At 43.9% G+C, this 18882-nt stretch overlaps 1 protein-coding gene across 9 annotated transcripts in view; it reads left to right on the top strand.

The window, feature by feature from the left end:
- FAM120B (family with sequence similarity 120 member B) overlaps positions 1 to 18882 on the top strand; it is a 71784-nt gene that overhangs the window by 24576 nt on the left and 28326 nt on the right. For all 9 annotated transcript variants that reach the window (XM_060029609.1, XM_060029601.1, XM_060029607.1 and 6 more), the window contains 3 exons: positions 5327 to 5428; positions 11994 to 12166; positions 15591 to 15683. In XM_060029609.1, coding sequence (XP_059885592.1) covers positions 5327 to 5428; positions 11994 to 12166; positions 15591 to 15683 — 368 coding nt within the window. The remainder of the gene's footprint in view (positions 1 to 5326; positions 5429 to 11993; positions 12167 to 15590; positions 15684 to 18882) is intronic.

Raw genomic sequence — 18882 nt, 5'->3', positions numbered from 1 at the left:
AAAAAAAAAAAAAAAGTTACCTTTTCAGGAGTACTTGCATTTAGCAAGGCATTCCTTAGAAAAGGATTACCCTAATGGTTGAATTTCGGACATGGGAGGGAGAGCGATGGCCTCTCAAATCCCACTAGGTAAGCAGCTGTCTCTAAGCCCTGTCTGACTGGCAGGCAGGAGCCCACTCGTTTGGAGTTTAGAATCAAAGTTGCCTTTAACTCCACGGTCATCGACTCTCAGCACTAGGGCTCCTGCAGGTGCACAGCTGTGGACGCTGGAGGTCTGAGCCAAAGCACAGCACCGAATTGATGGCTTCATACTTCAGAGCTCCTAATTATGGGCAAGATTTGGGTAATGGATCTGTTGGATACTCCAGTTCATCTGGAATGTTGCAGGGTGCCTCTTTAGGGAGTGGTTGGTCGCTGTCACTCTTACATGTATTTTATATAGTTGAATATATGGTATTTAGACAGCTCAATGGCATCATGGCCAAAAGTAGGGAGAAACCCTGAAATCAACTCAGACCTCAGCCCATCCTTGGCTTCATACCCATTCTTACCGCTGATTTTAACTCTGTCTCCGTTTTTTAGTCTCCCTAATGATAAGATTAGGTTAAATCACCATAAAACTTGATATATTTTAGGAAACAGAAGGAACTCAGAAAGATGCAAGAAGGCAGATTCTGCTCTGCCCTCCTGCTCTTGTCTCACTGGTTTGCAGCTCTGGAGAAGAGCCCACGCCTATGGCAGTCTTCAACAATTAAGGTTAACTGTCCTTTTTCCTTGTCATTCTCTCCTCGTTTTCACTTAGCAGACATTCTGGGAATCCATGGGAGTTGCAGGAGAATGATAGTCTTGTGATGGGCGGTTAGGGAGTCATGTCATCCGTGTGGCACCTTTACAAAGCGCCTACAGGCCATCAGCTCATCCAAGTCCTAGAGGTTGACCTAAAAGGTGACTTTTTTTTTCAAATGTATACAAAAAAGAATGGGGAGTTTTTCTGTATTTTTAAGGACTAAAGCCACACATAATTACAGATTAAACCAGCAATATAAAAAATATTACAGGATCATAAGGACATATGTATACTTTTTAAAGCCTGGAGGATTGTTATCAAACTTGAAAGTACAGTACTTGAGCGGTTAAAGTTGACGTTGCTTCTGCTCGTTCTCTTTCCCCTCCCAGTGCTCACAGACCCTCCAGGTTGTGTGAGAGGAGTGGGCACTGCTGGGAGTGTGTGTTGGCATAATCAAGAGTTTTTATGGGAGAGCGGTTGGGCATGTAGACAGTTCCACAGTTTTGCTCCCAGGGGAAAATGTCTTAGTTATACTAGAAGCTTTTATAAAGCAGTATAATGTGTCTGTCCTTTGGGAATAGCAGAAGAACAAGTTTGATTATGCTACTTTTCTGTTTTCCGTGTAAAATGTTATAGCGTGAATAGAGAGTAAAACTAGCAAAGAAATTTTACTTGAGTTTTTACTTTGCTCGTTTGAACTCAGAGCCTAGCAAATTGAAAGTTCAAATGAGAAAATCAACCTTTTCTTTTAGGAATTACCAAACTCAATTTCCTCTTCTCTTTTTCTTGATGTGTAGGTATTTAAGAAGATTATTTTAATTCAGACAAACCAAATTATTGCAAACATTTCTGCTGTTGTTTCAAAGTGCATACCAGATTAAAACCTCTGAAATTATGTGGTACCCCAGAGAATGTGCTGAACTATAGCATTTTCAAGCAAAAGGCATTTATTTTTATTTTAAGAAGATTTCAGGTAACACTTTGCATCCGGCTGTGGCTTTTAGGAGTGGGGAGCTGTAACTGTGTCTGTGGTAGGCATAGTCTGAATTAACAGTGAAAATGCTTCCAAATGAATGTTTAGGTCTGGACAGAGACCTTATCCAGACTGCAGACTTACTCTGCCATGTTGATAGCATTTTCTAGCTGCTCTGCACCGCCTTTTTACCCTCTTCTGGCAGAAGGAGGAAACAAAGGCGTATCGAGGGTCTCTGTCACCGGGCAGCTCACCAGGTGAGGGCAGGACGCAGAAGAACCTGCAGACACCTGCCCTCCACTTCAGAGAAGATGCTTGTTTTTATCCCTCTTTTCCTGTATCCTTCCCCACAATTTATCAAATGTTGTTTAGGGAATGAAACTTCAGATCAGCAGTTCTGATTGAACTTTTATCCTCTGGCTAGTTAATTTTATTTGAAAATTAAGAGTTTCCTATTCAAGGCTCTGTGAGTAGATAGCTGTAAGTACTGCATTTTAAGCAACATAGTTTGTTGTGCTGAGACCTAGTCAGTTAAACTCATCAGATGTCAGTTAACCATTTTATTGTAAAAGCAAAAGCTTCCCTTCTTTTGTTAATTAAGAAATACTTTGTAATTAATATTCACTTAACCCTCAATGGTCTAAATTATGGAGAAAAGAGGGAATTTGGTGTCAGTGCTGGTCTAAATAATGAGGAAAGAGGGGATTGGGCATCAGTGGTGGTCTAAATTTTGAGGGAAGAGAGATCTTGCTGTTGGTGCTGGCCTTGGGCCTGTTTCTCTGCCGGGCCTGACGCAGAGGTGAGCTCACAGCTCCTATTGGGCTCTCTCGATGGGCAGCTGTTTCCTCCTGGATTGCAGCTGAACGACTGATGCTGTGTGGCATTTCTCTTGGAATATTTGTCCAAAAGATGACTTCCCTGGGTCTTAACAAGAAAGGAAATAACAGAAGGTCTGTCAGGTGTTTTTATTTTTTTTTATTTCTTTAATTTTTATTCATTTATTTATTTTTTGGCTGCATTGGGCCTTCGTTGCTGCGCACAGGCTTTCTCTAGTTGCGGCGAGCGGGGGCCTGCTCTTCATTGCAGTGCGCAGGCTTCTCATTGTGGTGGCTTCTCTTGTTGCAGAACATGGGCTCTAGGCGCACGGGCTTCAGTAGTTGTGGCACGCGGGCTCAGTAGTTGTGGCGCACGGGCTTAGTTGCTCCGCGACATGTGGGATCTTCCTGGACCAGGGCTCCAACCCGTGTCCCCTAGCATTGGCAGGCGGAGTCTTAACCACTGCACCACAGGGAAGCCCCTATCAGGTGTTTTTAAATAAAGGATACCAGTGCCCAATGTGAACCTATCTTTACTTTCTTTGTGTGTTACTTAGAATTAAAACTTTGAGGTGTCAACTCTGAACCTCTGTGCTGTGAACAGTTTTAGATGAAAGATGGTCACTTGCACGCGGTGTGAAGTGCGGTTTTGTGAATGTTTTAGTGATTCCCAAGGAGTCAATCGGCAGGCTAGGTTCATCAATGGCAGCGGTTGAGTGTGAGTTACTAAACCTCCTAAAGTTTGTCTCTTGGCATGAGTAGGACAGTATTCACTCAGTTGGCTGTTTTTTGTTTTTTTTTTGCGGTACGCGGGCCTCTCACTGCTGTGGCCTCTCCCGTTGCGGAGCACAGGCTCCGGACGCGCAGGCTCAGCGGCCATGGCTCACGGGCCCAGCCGCTCTGCGGCATGTGGGATCCTCCCAGACCGGGGCACAAACCCGTGTCCCCTGCATCGGCGGGCGGGCTCTCAACCACTGCACCACCAGGGAAGCCCTGGCTGTTTTTTTTTTTTTCCGGTACGCAGGCCCCTCACTGTTGTGGCCTCTCCCGTTGCGGAGCGCAGGCTCCGGACGCGCAGGCTCAGCGGCCATGGCTCACGGGCCCAGCCGCTCCGCGGCATGTGGGATCCTCCCGGACCGGGGTACGAACCCGTGTCGCCTGCATCAGCAGGCGGACTCTCAACCACTGCGCCACCAGGGAAGCCCCCTGGCTGTTTTTTAATGTAATGGAAACCTAGGCCAAGAGGATTATATAGAAAGTGGATTGTTTTGTTTTTAACAACATCAAGAATACTTCTCATATTTTCTTTCTTTTTAAAAATTTTTTGGTATGCGTGAAATTTAGACTGAGATGAATTTGCTCATTAAACTTAACAGTTAATGAATATCTGCTCTGGGCTTTGTTTTATATGAAGAAGACACAGTTCTTGCTCTGGGGAACTCACAGTTAGGGTGGGCAGCCGCGGGAAAATTGCAGGCATATGCGGGACTCTGGCCAGAGAACTAGGGGAGGGAGGCATGGGGTGCTGGGGGGTGCAGGGGGAGGTGCTGGCCCCACACTAGAGGGACTGATGCCTAACTGAGAGTGAGGGAAAGGGAAAGGGGGAGTTCACCAAGTGCCCATCAAGGGAAGTGGGCCTCTGCGGGGAGTGGGGGGGCGGGCAGAGAAGAGAGTGCAGACCAAATGCAGAGGTAAGAAAAGACAAGGTGAGCCTGGGGATCTGGGGGGCTGCCGCTGAGTGGAGCACGGCGCGTGAGCCGGAGCTGTGGTTCTCCAGGGTCCCCAGACCAGCAGTGTCAGCCGCCCGGGAACCGGTCACCACCCCCAGAGCAACTCAGGGGCCCTGGGCAGTTGCTGGGCTCCGAGATCCGCACTTGCTTCTGGTCCCTGGGCAGCTGTTGGGGAATCCTAATTAGAAAGAGTGACCGACCTGGTCAGATTTTCATTTTTAAAAAAGCAAAACCCCAAAAGCCCCATTGACATGGAGAATGGCTTGAAAGGGGATGAGACTGAAGAGGAGCCTGCTTTCACCAGGGCAGTGCCAGCGTGAAGGGGGAAGGCCAAGAGTTCCCCTTGTGGGCCCCAGTCCAGGGCTGGTGTGGTGAGGGCCCTGGGGGGGACAGGGTCTGGAGGCCGCAGGGGAGCCAGACGCTGATGGCTTGGAGAGGCTGAGCGAGAACGCTGAGTAGGACAGGCTTCCGCCACCTCCGCTTTGCTGAGGCTGGTACAAGAATGCAAGCCAGCTGAACTTCTGTAGCAATTAATAATCCAGCAACAGACAGAAAGGCCTTTAATTCTAGATTATTTCTATCAGCTTTCTGAATTGTCTGACATAACAGTAGTCTTGATAGTTGTGTAAGGTAGTGAATTTAAGAACAGAAAGGACTGTCCTATTTCTCCAGTTCTCTGTAAGTGTTTTCTGGAATGGTGGGAGGGTGGGAAGGAAGGAAGGCAGAATGCTGCAGGAGTCATCTCCGTGGCTGCCTCTCTGCCTGGTAATCACTTACCCGGGTGATCCTGCCATCCTCCCCGACAAGGTTATCATTCCTGTTGGAATGAACGGATGGCCGTCAGATCAGAGGGTAGGGGGCCCACTGCTGGAAGCCCAAGGCCTCTCAGTGACCTTGGATGTGAGAACTCACTGTGCTCACCAGCGTGGAGTTGGTCCTGGCCAAGGTGGGTCTGGTGCAGTGTTAGCCTGGTGATGAATTGGCACTCACGCATGTCCACTGATGCAGCTGTCTTTACTCAGGTGGTACCAGCACCTGCCCCACTGTCAAGGAGTGGTTTGTGTACTCTGGGAACCCACTGAGGCAGCCGGACCTCGTCAGGCCTCTGCAGATGAGCATTCCAGGTACAGACAGCCCTGATTGAAATAAATCATTGATTTGTTGATGTGATGCAAGTCCAGTACTGATCTCTGTGGAAACATACTTTTCCAGAACTGTACACATACTAATTTTCATTTCTACCTTGGGCCCCAGAGCAGTGTATCTAATAAAGTTCTAAAACACCTGAGGAAAGGGCGTTACACCGATTTTCCCGGGGCCAGTCTGCCGAATCGGGGGGTGGGGGGGGAAGAAAGGTCGTCATGGGTGGGGCCCCAGGACCTGACGCCTGGCCGTCACTCAGTGAAACCCACCCAACTAACAAGGCTGGGTTCTTGCTACTCTGTTTGAGTCAGTTCTCGTCTTGCTCCCACCACTGAAAGTGGGCTTGAGGAACTGGGGAGGGGAGGCAAAGAAAAGTTATTTTAACTGGAAAAAAAGGTTTTTCAAGGGAGGTATCTTAAAACATAATGGGAGGGGAGGAAAAAACAAAGTTCTCCTAAAAATTAGTTGAAGTAAATCCTTCCTTCCTGTGAGTTCTTAGTATCTGAAAAAGGTCAAGCATGCTTGTAGCAGATAGTGTTTTACATACAGACAACTGAAGAAGAGGGCTTTAGGGTTTATTTTAGTGGCCCTCGTTATGTTTTGGAAAACAAATACTTTTCAAAACTTTTATATTCCGTTTTTGTATGTATTAAATTCTCTTAAGTCACTATTATTTTCTATCACTCAAGCCTATAATTTACCAAATAAGGATTGAACACTGCAAAACATTTTTCTTATAAGTGGAATTGTATAGGGAGAGAAGTTGAAGGAATATTTCCTTACTCTCTCAGTTGGTGAGTGATATACTCAGACCTAAAAAGGTGCTTATCACAAAAACAAATTAAGATGAATTGACATTTGGTTTTACAGCAAGAAGTATTTTTAAAGGATAGCCAAAACCGTTTCCCAGAAATGTTCTGCTATATATGTAATTTTCGTTTTATAGGATCTTTCCAAAAATAATGTGGAAAGTGATTGTGATAGTTCTTTTCCTCATTTGAATTATGGAGAATATTTGGTTATCCATTATTATGAGTTAATTTTAGAAACCACTCCATATAAGGCTTTAATAAGCTCTAGAAGTCATTCATTTATCAGAGAGGCTGCTTCTGGGTCTTGTGAACCACAGGTTTGTGCGTGTGGCACACCCAGACTGCAGTTGGGACTCTGCTTCCAGAAGGAGCTGGGGACGGCACGTCTGCCATCACTAGGAAACTGGAAATGGGATCTTGAACTTTTGTTGCAGGTGGTTTAGATGAATTACTCTGTTCATGCTTATGTTAGTAGTGATACAAGATGACAAGATTTTTATGTAAATAGCTTTCTATATCCATGAGGAAAAATGCCAAGTGGTTTTAGACTAAATTGGAAAATGGACTAGCTAATTCCTGTCTCAGGTGTTTTCCAACCTCACCCTGACATGTGGGAGTAAAACCAGTGGACTCCTGCTGCTTGATCCTCACCTTGGCAGGCCCCTTGTGCACAGGTGCAAGGTGTCCTTGCTGCCTGATTAAAGCCATCCTTTCCAGCCAGGCCAGCGGCGCTGCTAGAGCTGTTGCTCTAGGGGAGACCGTGTCTGATCCTTCCTGTTCTCCTGAGATGGTGCCATTAGGTTGGTATCATGGATGTTACATTTTCAGTGAGTCTCCCCATGTAGTGGCCAATGTAGAAAAAAAGACTTTTTCCTCTAACAGCACACGTGATTTAACACTTGCTTTCTTAAATGGTGGAAATAAAAAATAAATCAGATGTTTTTTAACAAAGTGGAAAGGAGACAGAAGGGGAGCAGAAAAATTATAAAGATTACCTAAAAATTAGGTAAGAGTTACAAGGGGGAAAGAATTATAAATGACCAGCCAGGGAGGAGAAAAATTAATTTCATTCCTAGTATATGTTATTCATGGAGCTCATTTACATGCATATATTCCATCCACATCCCCATCTTAACGTGTGTGCACATATACACACGTCCAGATGCACTCGCTAGATGACGTTTATAATTGTATAGATATCACAATATGTCATGATGTTCCTGGTAACACAAGAAGGGTGTACCTTGAAACTTCGCTTCCTTTCCCCAGACGACCCTTACAGGATCCTTGCGTCCATGTGTGTTTGTTCATTCATCACACTTCACTTACGGATGTTCTGCATTTTGTGGTGTCTTGGACCACATAACAGGGAAGCATTTGAAATAGCTTTCTAGCTCTAGAACTGGAGATTCTTCTTTAGACAAAGTGTAGATGATTTCTTTTTTCTTCACAGAGCCATTTTTTAGTCATAATAAGCATATCCTTATTTTACAAACCTAGGAAAGCTGATTGCACGTATCTAATTGGTAATTTGTGTGTCTGTTGGGGTGGCCAAAAGTTCATTCGTTTTTTCCGTAAGGTGGCTCTAGTAGCACTTAGTTGTCTTTAACTTCATTCAAAACAGTTCTGTTAGATCGTATGTGACAGCTGTCACATCAGCATGCGTTTAATAGAAGACTTACCAAAATTGGTGAATTTTTGTGTAGCCATTTTAACATTGAAGATGGAAGAAAAAAAGCAACATTTTGGCATATTTTGCTTTATTATTTCAAGATAGGTAAAAATGTAACCGAAATGCAAAAAAAGATTTGTGCAGTGTATGGAGAAGGTGCTGTGACTGATGGAATGTGTCGAAAGTGGTTTGCGAAGTTCCGTGCTGGAGATTTCTCGCTGGACGACGCTCCACGGTCGGGTAGACCAGGTGAAGTTGGTAGCGATCAAATCGAGACATGAACTGAGAACAATCAACGTTATTCCATGCAGGAGACAGCCGACATGCTCAAAATATCCAAGTCAAGAGCTGAAAATGATTTGCACCAGCTGGTTATGTGGATGTTTGGGTTCCACATAAGTTAAGCGAAAAAAACCTTCTTGACCGTATTTCCACATGTAATTCTCTACTGAAATGTAATGAAAACATTCCGTTTTTAGAACAAATTGTGACAGGTGATGAAAAGTGGTTACTGTACAATAATGTGGAACGGAAGAGATCGTGGGGCAAGCAAAATGAACCACCACCAACCATACCAAATGCCAGTCTTCAGCCAAAGAAGGTGATGTTGTGTATATGGTGGGATTGGAAGGAAGTCCTTTATTATGAGCTCCTTCCGGAAAACCAAACGATTAATTCCAACCGGTACTGTTCCCAATTAAACCAACTGAAAGCAGCACTCGACGAAAAGCATCCAGAATTAGTCAACAGAAAATGCATAATCTTTCATCAGGATAACGCAAGGCCGCGTGTTTCTTTGATGACCAGGCAAAAACTGTTACAGCTTGGCTGGGAAGTTCTGATTCATCCTCTGTATTCACCAGACATTGCACCTTTGGATTTCCATTTATTTTGGTCTTTACAAAATTCTCTTAATGGAAAAAATTTCCATTCCCTGGAAGACTGTAAAAGTCACCTGGAACAGTTCTTTGCTCAAAAAGATAAAAAGTTTGGGGAAGATGGGATTATGAAGTTGCCTGAAAGATGGCAGAAGGTAGTGGAACAAAAGGGTGAATACATTGTTCAATAAAGTTCTTGGTGAAAATGAATAATGTGTCTTTCATTTTTACTTAAAAACTGAGGGCACTTTTTGGCCAACCCAATAGAATGATTTTTTTAAAGTGTTGTTCGAGAATCAGTGAGTAAACTTAGTATTTCTTGGCTATGTAAAGATGTTTGACTCACTAGAATCTTGCAGATCATCTTAGAAGACTATTTTATAAAATGAAATGAGGTGGAGTGGTATATTTTATGACAAGAAGGGGCTATATTTGACTCCTTCCATCATTTGGTAAACAACTATAGTGAAGTTTTCTTGTTTCAGCTCCTCTTAACATGTACTGTTGAAGGTTTCCATCTTGACACTTGTTAATACAGGTGAAAAAAGTGTTGTCACATCTTGGAGGTTTCTGTGGGTGGTAACTGGAGGTCACCAACCTGCTCTGTGGGTGAGAGCATGTGCTCCTCGTGAGGAGATGCTGTCAGGGCCCCAGCCTCTGAAGTCACCTCCCTGATGTTGTGGATTAGAATAAATGGATTTAAAACCTCAGTCGTGTTTTTCTTCCATTTGTAAAGATAATTGGAAGCTTTGTCAACTAAATGTTACAAATACACGTATGAGTCACAAGCCAGTGGTTGAATTTTGCACTGACTGCTTTTTATACCTAATTCACTATATTTTGAATGTATTAGGTAGAAGCAGTATAACACTGTCATTTTGCAAGCATGAAATTAGCTCATCCATGGAAGTTTAGAGTTTAATATATTGAGATGTCAACTCATTCTAGTCCGTTTATATCTGAATGAATTTTTTTACTTATTGTAAATAAGCTACTGAAGTTTATCCAACCAGAATAAAGATTCAGTTTGCATGTGAGTAGTCAGCGTTTTTTATTTTGTCTTTTTTTGGCCAGCGGTGCTCTTTCAAACAGAATGCTAAATAAATATTCATTTAAATCAGACTTATGAATTAAAACCTTCATAAGTAAACTTGAGACACACAGTGTATGCAGGTTAATTTCTGGAAGTGTCACCTCTCTCGTTCTCAGAGTGCACACAGACCAGTTTTATGGTTTCTTACCCTAGGAACATGCAAGGAAAATAATCATAGGATAACTCTAAAACCCAGCGATTACATTATTTCCGTATAGAAAGCACACAGAAATGCCGTGGCTTAGAGTGGAGGAGTGTGTTCATTGACTCGTGCACTTATAGCTGTAAAAGCACACTCCGGACCATCGCTTTGTTACTAGTGAGGCATCCAGCAGCCTCCACCCTGGGGTGGGTCCTCCCAGGCATCTCCGATGGTCTTCCAAGTTGTCATTCACAGAAATGACCACTTCCCTTGTCCGTCTGCGTGCCCCTCCAGGGCTCGGTTGCTCCGAAAAGCCTTGAGACTTTCCTGTCTGTCCACGGATTCAGGCAAAAACCTTTGCCAAGTGACAGAATTTGGTTTTTGAAGCTGATGTGTTTCAGAGGCAGTGTATCGTAGTTGGTGACCTACAGACCAGGTCACCTGCTGAGATCTCTGGACTGTTCTTTGGAACATCCCAGCTGCCCATGGAACTCTGGGTAAAGTGTAAGGGCTACCCTTGATCTTTTCTGGCAGAGTTACACAATTTTCTCGTATTGTGAAATCTTTTTACTTTGCTATTTTCAACTATTTAAAAAATGTGAAAGTCATTAATAGTTTATGGGCTGTACAAAAACAGACAATGAGCTGGATTTTGCCCACAGGCTGCTATTTGCAGACCCCTGCAAGATGATTGTTTTCCGGAAAAGCGTGTTTCTAAGAAGGAATAGCTGACCCTGTGATTCTCTTGGAATAATATTTCTATCTTAAAGACTAGTGCCGTTGGTTTTTTTTGTTTTCGCCAAAACAAAATTACCTTCATTTTCTTTCTTCCAAGGGAAAAGATGATTTAATAAATAATGAAAAAGTATTTTGGGGAGGAAGGAACACTTCAGCCATATCAGAAATGCAAGTGACTTGCTGGGCTGTTTCACTTCTGATGGTGGGAAATACACACCTGAGAATATTGAATGACATTGTGAGAAGCATAAACAGAAAAGGGGAAGAACTTCCTTTTTTGAGTCACTTAATTCTGATACCATTTGGTTAGTGAGTTTTGTTTTCTTAGTGAAGCTGTGGGACGGTTAGGTCCAGCCGTCCTTGCACTTGAGGATGCCTTACAGCCACAGGACCTACAGAAAGTCACAGCTGCTGCTCTTGGCAGGACCTGGCCCAGCCCAGGCCTGGCCCCTCTGGGCAGAAGGAGCAGGGCTGCTGTGTCTTCCTCCAGACTCGTGCTGCCATTGATGGTGACTTGGGTAAATGAGTGAGAAGTTTTTCTTCTCTTTGATTTTAATAATTTAAACATATATATGAAATGTAGGAATAAAACACAAATTTAGTAGAATTTTAATATTTTAGGAATTTCTGTTTAATAGTTCTAGGGATGTGCTTTCCAAAGCATGGGGCTCACAGGTGCCCTGCTTATCCCAGGCTCTAGTTTGTTCAGTGCAGACTCCTAGGTACTTTACCTAGCAAAGCAGAATTTCTGCATACAGACCCCACGAAATGTATTTTTTACAATTTTGGCAGCTGGTTCTTCTGCACAGTGAAGTTTGAAAACCACTAGTCTGGGGAAATAACAGCAAACTAACAGCAAATAGGTGGTGTTTCCACCAAGCACCCCATCGCAGCTGTGCTGTGTCTCACGCCCTAAGACAGTACAGCGAGCAACACGGGTAGGAAAAAGCCCTCTTCCCCCACAATGTAGCCATTTAAAAAAAGAAGACCGGTTTCAGTGAAATACATATATGCTGACCTTTTAGGGTTTCTGCTTGTTTAAACCAGGAAGTTCTGTTCATGCTTATTTCCAGTTGCTTTACACTTTAAAGCCCACGGATATCGGGAAGGGAAGAGGTTAGTGCCCTTTATTCCTTTACTGTATTTCTGCAGACGCGTGTTATAACCTGCTAGTGCAAAGAATAACGGTAAATGGACTTTCCTCTAACTAGGGGGAACGCCTAGTTTGAAGCTGCTGTGGCTGAGCCAAGAGGCAGGACTACAGGCCCAGCGCTTGGACACACTCCTGGCCTGTTTTGACCTTTCCTCCTCGCGAGAAGAGCTGCAGGTGGTCGAGAGCCCCTTTCAAGCGTTGTGCTGCCTCCTGATCTACCTCTTTGTGCAGGTAACCTCCTTTCCTGTCGAAGCTGCTGCTGTCACCCCTCACTCCTGGCCCTCGCCTTTGGTGGGGTGTGGTGCTCTGGGATGTAGCCGTGGGTTGGTCCCCTGCACCATCTCTGCCCAGTGTCTGTTCTATAAACTCCAGTCCTTCCAAATGCTCGGACTCAAGTGAGGGTTCCGTGTGCGCGTACATTTGAGAAGCCCCGTCTGCTGCCGGACTTAGAGGTGGGCGCTGCACCTAAGTGTGATGGCGGCTTGAGGCGTCTGACCCGTGCAGGAGCCCTGTTGCACTTTGCTCGCGCTTGCTGAGCTTTTTGGGCTCTGGACTGTTCCTGTGTCCCTATGTGGGTGGTGGTTCCTGTTGGTGGGGTTTCATGTAATGGTGAGAAGGTCCAGCGCTGCAGTCCGGCTGACCTGGCTAGAGTCACAGCTCTTCTCGGAAGCACAGAGCTACCAAGGGAGACTACTTCAACTTTCCTAAGTCATCTAACAAACGTTCGCTTTTCCACCTGCGAACGGGATCACACCTTCTTCCTGAGGCTACTGGCCAGGCATTCTGTAGAAGGCGAGAAGCGTCCTGCACAGGTGCCCAGAGAAAAGCCCACCAGGGTGGTTGCCGCTGTCAGCCACCCCCACCCGCGGAGCTGGGCCACGCACGGGGTGGAGAAGGCCACAGCCACGCGTGGGGAGGTGCCGCCAGCTCCTCGTTCGTGCGGTTTGTTAGTTTATGCAGGGAGCTTACAAGGGCCACTGAAAACATTCGCCTCTTATTAGTTTCCACGTGCATGATAACGTTGGGACGCCTCAACAAAAGAAGGGCTTAAATACCTTCCATCTCCTGCTTCCCTTCCCCAGCTGAACTGTTTGTACAAGTCCTTTGCCATCAAGTGTCTGTTTCTTTAGCCATGTAGACCTTCTCACCAGCTTTCCTGATCCCCAGTAGCTGTCCCCTCCTCTGGTCTCCGTAGGTGATAGGTCTGCGTCTGCTTTGCCGTAACTGTCAAGTTTTCATTTGTCTGGAATAGAAAATTATGTTTCTGTTTTTCAAACCTGAATTCATTGTCTTTAAGAAACTTATGGTAGAATTACATTTCAGGGGAATCATATACTGATTTTTCCTTTCTAAAAGTCCTCTGTCATTTTATAGCTAGTCCTGTATTTTGCATTTTGTACAAACGTGGTATATATAGTTAAATCACCCTTAGAGATTTTATTGCTTCTTTATTGGTTTCACATGCACCTGTATCAACTTTAGTTTTGAGTAGAATTTTCCTTTATTTGCACCAGACTCAGCAAAGTGTAAATCAATAAATGATGGCAGGGTTATTTAGTATTTAAATGTAAAAATATATTTCTTTTTATATTTTTACTAAATGTACATGCATGTATTGTCAGTTAATATTTTCTGTCAATTGTTTATGAATCTACAGGTGGCTGAGGTGGACCCATAGAGGGAATTGGGAAGTGGTAGATGACCAATAGCTGAGTTTTCTCCTCCAGAAGGATCAGTGGTTTTCTTCTCAGCACTCCTTGTGAACATACGGATAGTGATGCCATGTGTTAGCGCTCCTAGGACTACGTTTTGCATTATTTTTTTCCAGCAGTAGAGATAGTCCTTGAACCCATTCACAGTCACCCGATACAGCTCTGCTTTCTTGTCAGCTGTGCAAGTGATCGTTAGTTATGAAAATCCACTTCCAACAGGAAAAAAATGCCAAATCACAGAACAGTCACTTTACATCTCATATTTATATAACCCTGAAGCAAGACAAGCATCAGGAAAACTTCTACTTTTACCTTCTTAACACTAGTAACTGCCTTTTCAGTGAACATCTCTTTAGTGTAAGTAAGTCAGCATGAGATAGACTCAGTGTTGGCTTGACTTGCAAGGACACATTCAAATTGGAACTTTTTAAAACTAGAAAACAAATCGACACATCAGCGTTGTCCCTCAGATCAAAAGGTACTGTACTGTGCTATTATTCACGGGGATAACTTCTCTCAGGATTAATAAGACTAAAAAGGTAATTTTTTAAAAATACTGTACTTTTATATAGTTAAGCTTATATTAGATGTTTTGATGTGCTATACGGGTTAACTACATACTGCTCAGTGCACAGAACCTGTAGAGAAACAAAACCCTCTCTTTTGTTCACTTGGATTCGTACCTCCAAGTCAGCAGCATTTTTTATCAGAGGCTTATCTGAGAAGCTTTCCTGGGAGTGTAAGTTTGCATCATAGAAAGTTTACATATTTTTTATAATCTATACTGGAGCAAATACTTTATAATAATAATATCCATTATACAAAATTCTAAAAAATTGGTATTACTAAGACTTGCCTCCTCTGATATGTTATAGATTTGTTAATTACAAAGGTGGTGGCAGAGTATGAAATAGGTTAACTGAAAAAAATAGGACATGAAAGAGTTATTCCTTTCTCATAGGTAGTGTCTTTTAAAATCAGCCTTCTGCAGAAGTTGCTAATGGCAAGAAGTAGAACTAACTGCTGACAAACCTGTCTAAGCAGAGAGAGGTGAGGGTTTATGGGTTTAAAAAAAATACTTCCTGCTTGGCCTTGCTTCTGTGGATGGGGATCTTTTTTCTTGGTCACGAGTGCTGCACGTTTGTAGATTTCTTGGTTTTTCCCTGAAATAATTACAGCTGTCATTTATACAAAGGCAGCAACTATTTTGGAGTAAACATGGAAATGGACAGTGACGGGACCAGGGTGGCATTTGGTGGCTGAGCCTTGTGACCCTGTGAGGAGGGTGCAGAGGTGTTGCCGATGGCCGGGCCTGGCGCCGTCTTTGATCTCCATCCCCTCCTCCTTTCCAGGGTCCATCTCTTTCTCCATATCTCTGTCTCTCCTTGCTTCTCACTCACACTTTGGTTAGACTCTTTGATTCCACAAAGGATGGGAGGGGACTCATATCTGGGGAATCCTGGTTTCCTTTAAACTGGGATCTGAGGACACAGTTGATGTCTGGGGCTGGCAAGGGTGGGTGTTTATCCCAGCTCTGATCACTCTGGCTCAGGCCAGCTGTGGGTGCTCTCCGTCTGCAAACCCCTGAATTGTCAGTTCTGGAAATATGTGTCAAAACTTGATGACCTGTGTTGCTCCAAGACTTAGACTTGGTCATAGCTCAGGCTTTCCCCAGGCGCTCTGGAGCGTTCTGCCTTGCTAATGAGTAACAGGCTCCCCAGTCCAGCTTGGCCCTAGGTGTCGTGGAGATTTTCACACCAGGGACTGTGGGTGGTGGGAGAAAAGACCCTGCTCACCTCCACTGGCGTCTCTTCTGCTGCCTCTGTGTGTGTGTGTGTGTGTGTGTGTGTGTGTGTGTGCGCGTGCACATGCATGTGTCCCCTGCCTATATTTGGTCCGAGCTGGTTTTCCTGGGGCTGACGCTGGCGCTCTCTCCCACGCAGGTGGACACCCTCTGTCTGGAGGATCTACATGCCTTCATTGCACAGGCCCTGTGCCTCGAAGGAAAGACCACCATGGAGCTTGCAGACTTGCAGGTACTGACTATCACACCTCTAAGGATGGCCCGCCTGACCAAAGGGGTGGCACACTTGCCAGCCTTCTTTACATTTGGTTGTTTTACAGGAACATTCCCCATGACTTATTTATTTTGTAACTGGAAATTTTTACCTTCTGAACCCCTTGACCCATTTGGCCCACCTCCTACCCCGCCTCTGGCAACCACTAATCTGTTCTCTGTGTCTATCAGTTTGTTTTTGTTTTTGTTTTGTTTTGTTTTGTTTTAAGATTCCACATAGAAGTGAAATCGTATGTCATTTGTCTTCCTCTGATTTATTTCACTTAGCATCATGCCCTCAATCCATGTTGTCACAAATGACGAGATTTCATTCTTTTTTTACGGCTGAATAATATTCCATTGTGTGTGTGTATGTATGTGTGTGTGTGTAACAGTTTCTTTATCCATTGCACTCATCGGTGGACACTTACACTTAGGTTGTTTGCGTGTCTTGGCTGTTGTAAATAGTGCTGCCGTGAACATAGGAGTGCAGATCTCCTCGAGATAGTATTTTTATTTTTTTCTGATAAATACCCAGAAGTGGAATTGCTGGATCATATAGTAGTTCTATTTTTAACTTTTAAGAGCCTCCATGCTGTTTTTCAGAGTGGCTGCACCAATTTACGTTCCCACCAATGGTGCATAAAGGTTCCCTTTTCTCCACACCCTCTCCAACATTTGTTATTTCTTGCTTTTTGATGATGGCCATTCTAACAGTTATGCGGTGATATCTCATTGTGGTTTTGATTTGCATTTCCCTGATGATTAGTGATGTTGAGTACCTTTTCATGTCCCTGTTGGCCATCTGTATGTGTTCTTTGGAAAAATGTCTATTCAGATCTTCTGCCCATTTTTTAAGCAGATTGTTTTGTTTTTTTGCTATTGAGTTTTATGAGTTATTTATATATTTTGAATATTAACCCCTTGTCAGATACATGATTTGCAAATGATTTCTCCCATTCAGTAGGTTACCTTTTCATTTTGTTGATGGTTTCCTTTTCCGTGCAGAAGATTTTTTTCCTTTTTTTTCGGTATAGTTGATGTACAATAGTATATGTTACAGGTATACAGCACAATGATTCACAGTTTTAAAGGTTATATTCCATTTATAGTTTTTATAGTTATAAAATATTGGCTTTATTCCCTGTGTTGTACAATATATCTGTGTAGCTTATTTTTTTAATACATAGTAGTTTATATCTTTTAATCTGCAGAAGCATTTTAGTTTGCTGTATTCTCACTTGTTTATTTTTGCCTTTGCTGCCTGTGCTTTGGGTGTCAAATCCAAAAAAGTCATTGCCAAGACTGATGTCAAGGAGCTTACTGCCTGTGTTTTTTTCTAGTAGTTTTATTTTTTCTGCTCTTATGTTCAAGTCTTTAATCCATTTTGAGTTGATCTTTGTGTATGGTGTAGATACAGTTTCATTGTTTTGTATATGACTGTCCAGTTTTCCCCATATCACTTGTAGAGACTGTCCTTTCCCCATGGTATATCCTTGGCTCCTTTGTTGACCACTTATGCATGGATTTTTTTCTGGGCTGTCTATTCTGTTCTGTTGACCTTTGTGTCTGTTTTTGTGACAGTACTAACTGTTTTGTTTACTGTAGCTTTGAGATACAGTCGGAAGTCAGGGAGTGTTATGCCTCCAGCTTTGTTCTTTTTTCTCAAGATGGCTTTGGCTATTTGGGGTCTTTTGTTCCATACAAATTTTAGGAGTGTCCTATTTCTGTGAAAAATGCCATTGGTATTTTGATTGGATTGCATGGAATCTGTAGATTGCCTTGGGTAGTATGGTCATTTTAACAATATTCATTCTTCCAATCCATGAGCATGGTATATCTTTCCATTTGTGGAAAGGTCCTTTTAAATGATATGTGTATTTACACGTTTATTAAAAATCCAGGTGATGGGGCTTCCCTGGTGGCGCAGTGGTTGAGAGTCCGCCTGCCGATGCAGGGGACCACGGGTTCGTGCCCCGGTCCGGGAAGATCCCACATACCACAGAGCGGCTGGGCCCTTGAGCCATGGCCGCTGAGCCTGCATGTCCGGAGCCTGTTCTCCGCAACGGGAGAGGCCACAACAGTGAGAGGCCCGCGTACCGCAAAAAAAAAAAAAAAAAATCCAGGTGATTATATTTGTAAAGATTATAGCACATTTTATATATATATACTGTACACACATTCATTTACAGACGTAGAAGTCTGCTATATATGAAATCAAAGAATACAGGAACTCTTAATCTGCAGGAATATAAAAAAAGAAAGAAGAAAAACAGTATTACTTGGCACTAAGAAAAAAAAGACAGGCTTTTTTATAAAGCAGGGAAGGCAGTGACCAAGGACACTGGTCTCCTGGGTGCTGAGAGCACAGTGGGGCCAGGCCGTCCATCTGTCAGTCAGTCTCCAGTCGCTACTCCGTCCTCTCTGAATGCTGGGTATGTACTTGCTAGTTTTCCTGTCAGCGTCGTAACTGTCCATGTGTGCGTTCCGCCTACAGCTCTAGAGGACAGGGTCTGCTCACGTGGTCCTTTCATACTTGGTGTGTACAGCCCATAGGAACACACGTGCATGCGTATAGATAGAGATGCAGGTGCATGGCTAGCAGGGAAAGTCAGTTAAGTAGTATTCTGAATTGTATAGCAAATAAGTCCCCCGTCTTAAGCGACTTGAAAGGGGGAGGGTGGATTCTTAGATTCTTCTATCTGTATCATTTAAGACAGGGATACCTCAGCCAGAGAATAATCACGGGTAAGGTATCACATGTCATGATGTGTGAGTTCCTGTGGTCACTTGCCCCTGTCCTTTCCTGGTTCCTGCCCATCGGGCGGTGGTGGGAGGAGCCCTGGGCCTCAGGAACCCTGGCTCCTGCTGTGTCCTGTGAGCAGTACCTCTAACTTGGGTGCCCTGTGTGCCTGTCCAGGAATGTAAAAGGGGTGCACGTAGCTGCCTTGCTCACCCCCAGGGTTTCGTCAGACTTGGGCACGTGCCCAGAGTGTTGTGTAAAGTCCTCTATGAAGCTTACTGTCACTGAGCCTAGCGGAGCCCAGGCCTGGCGTCCCAGCCAGACTGCGTGCTCTCAGAGCCTCTTTGCTCCGCCCCAGGGTGCTCCGTGGTTTAAATTTGCTTTCACTCTTTCCTTTTGGAATGAGCCAAAGAGACACTGGGGCTTTGTTTGCCTG

This window comes from Delphinus delphis, chromosome 14 (genome assembly GCF_949987515.2).
Source record: "Delphinus delphis chromosome 14, mDelDel1.2, whole genome shotgun sequence".
In the NCBI taxonomy this organism is placed as follows: domain Eukaryota; kingdom Metazoa; phylum Chordata; class Mammalia; order Artiodactyla; family Delphinidae; genus Delphinus; species Delphinus delphis.
Note: the sequence above shows the minus strand (reverse complement) of the source record. Positions and strands in the feature narration are given on the sequence as shown.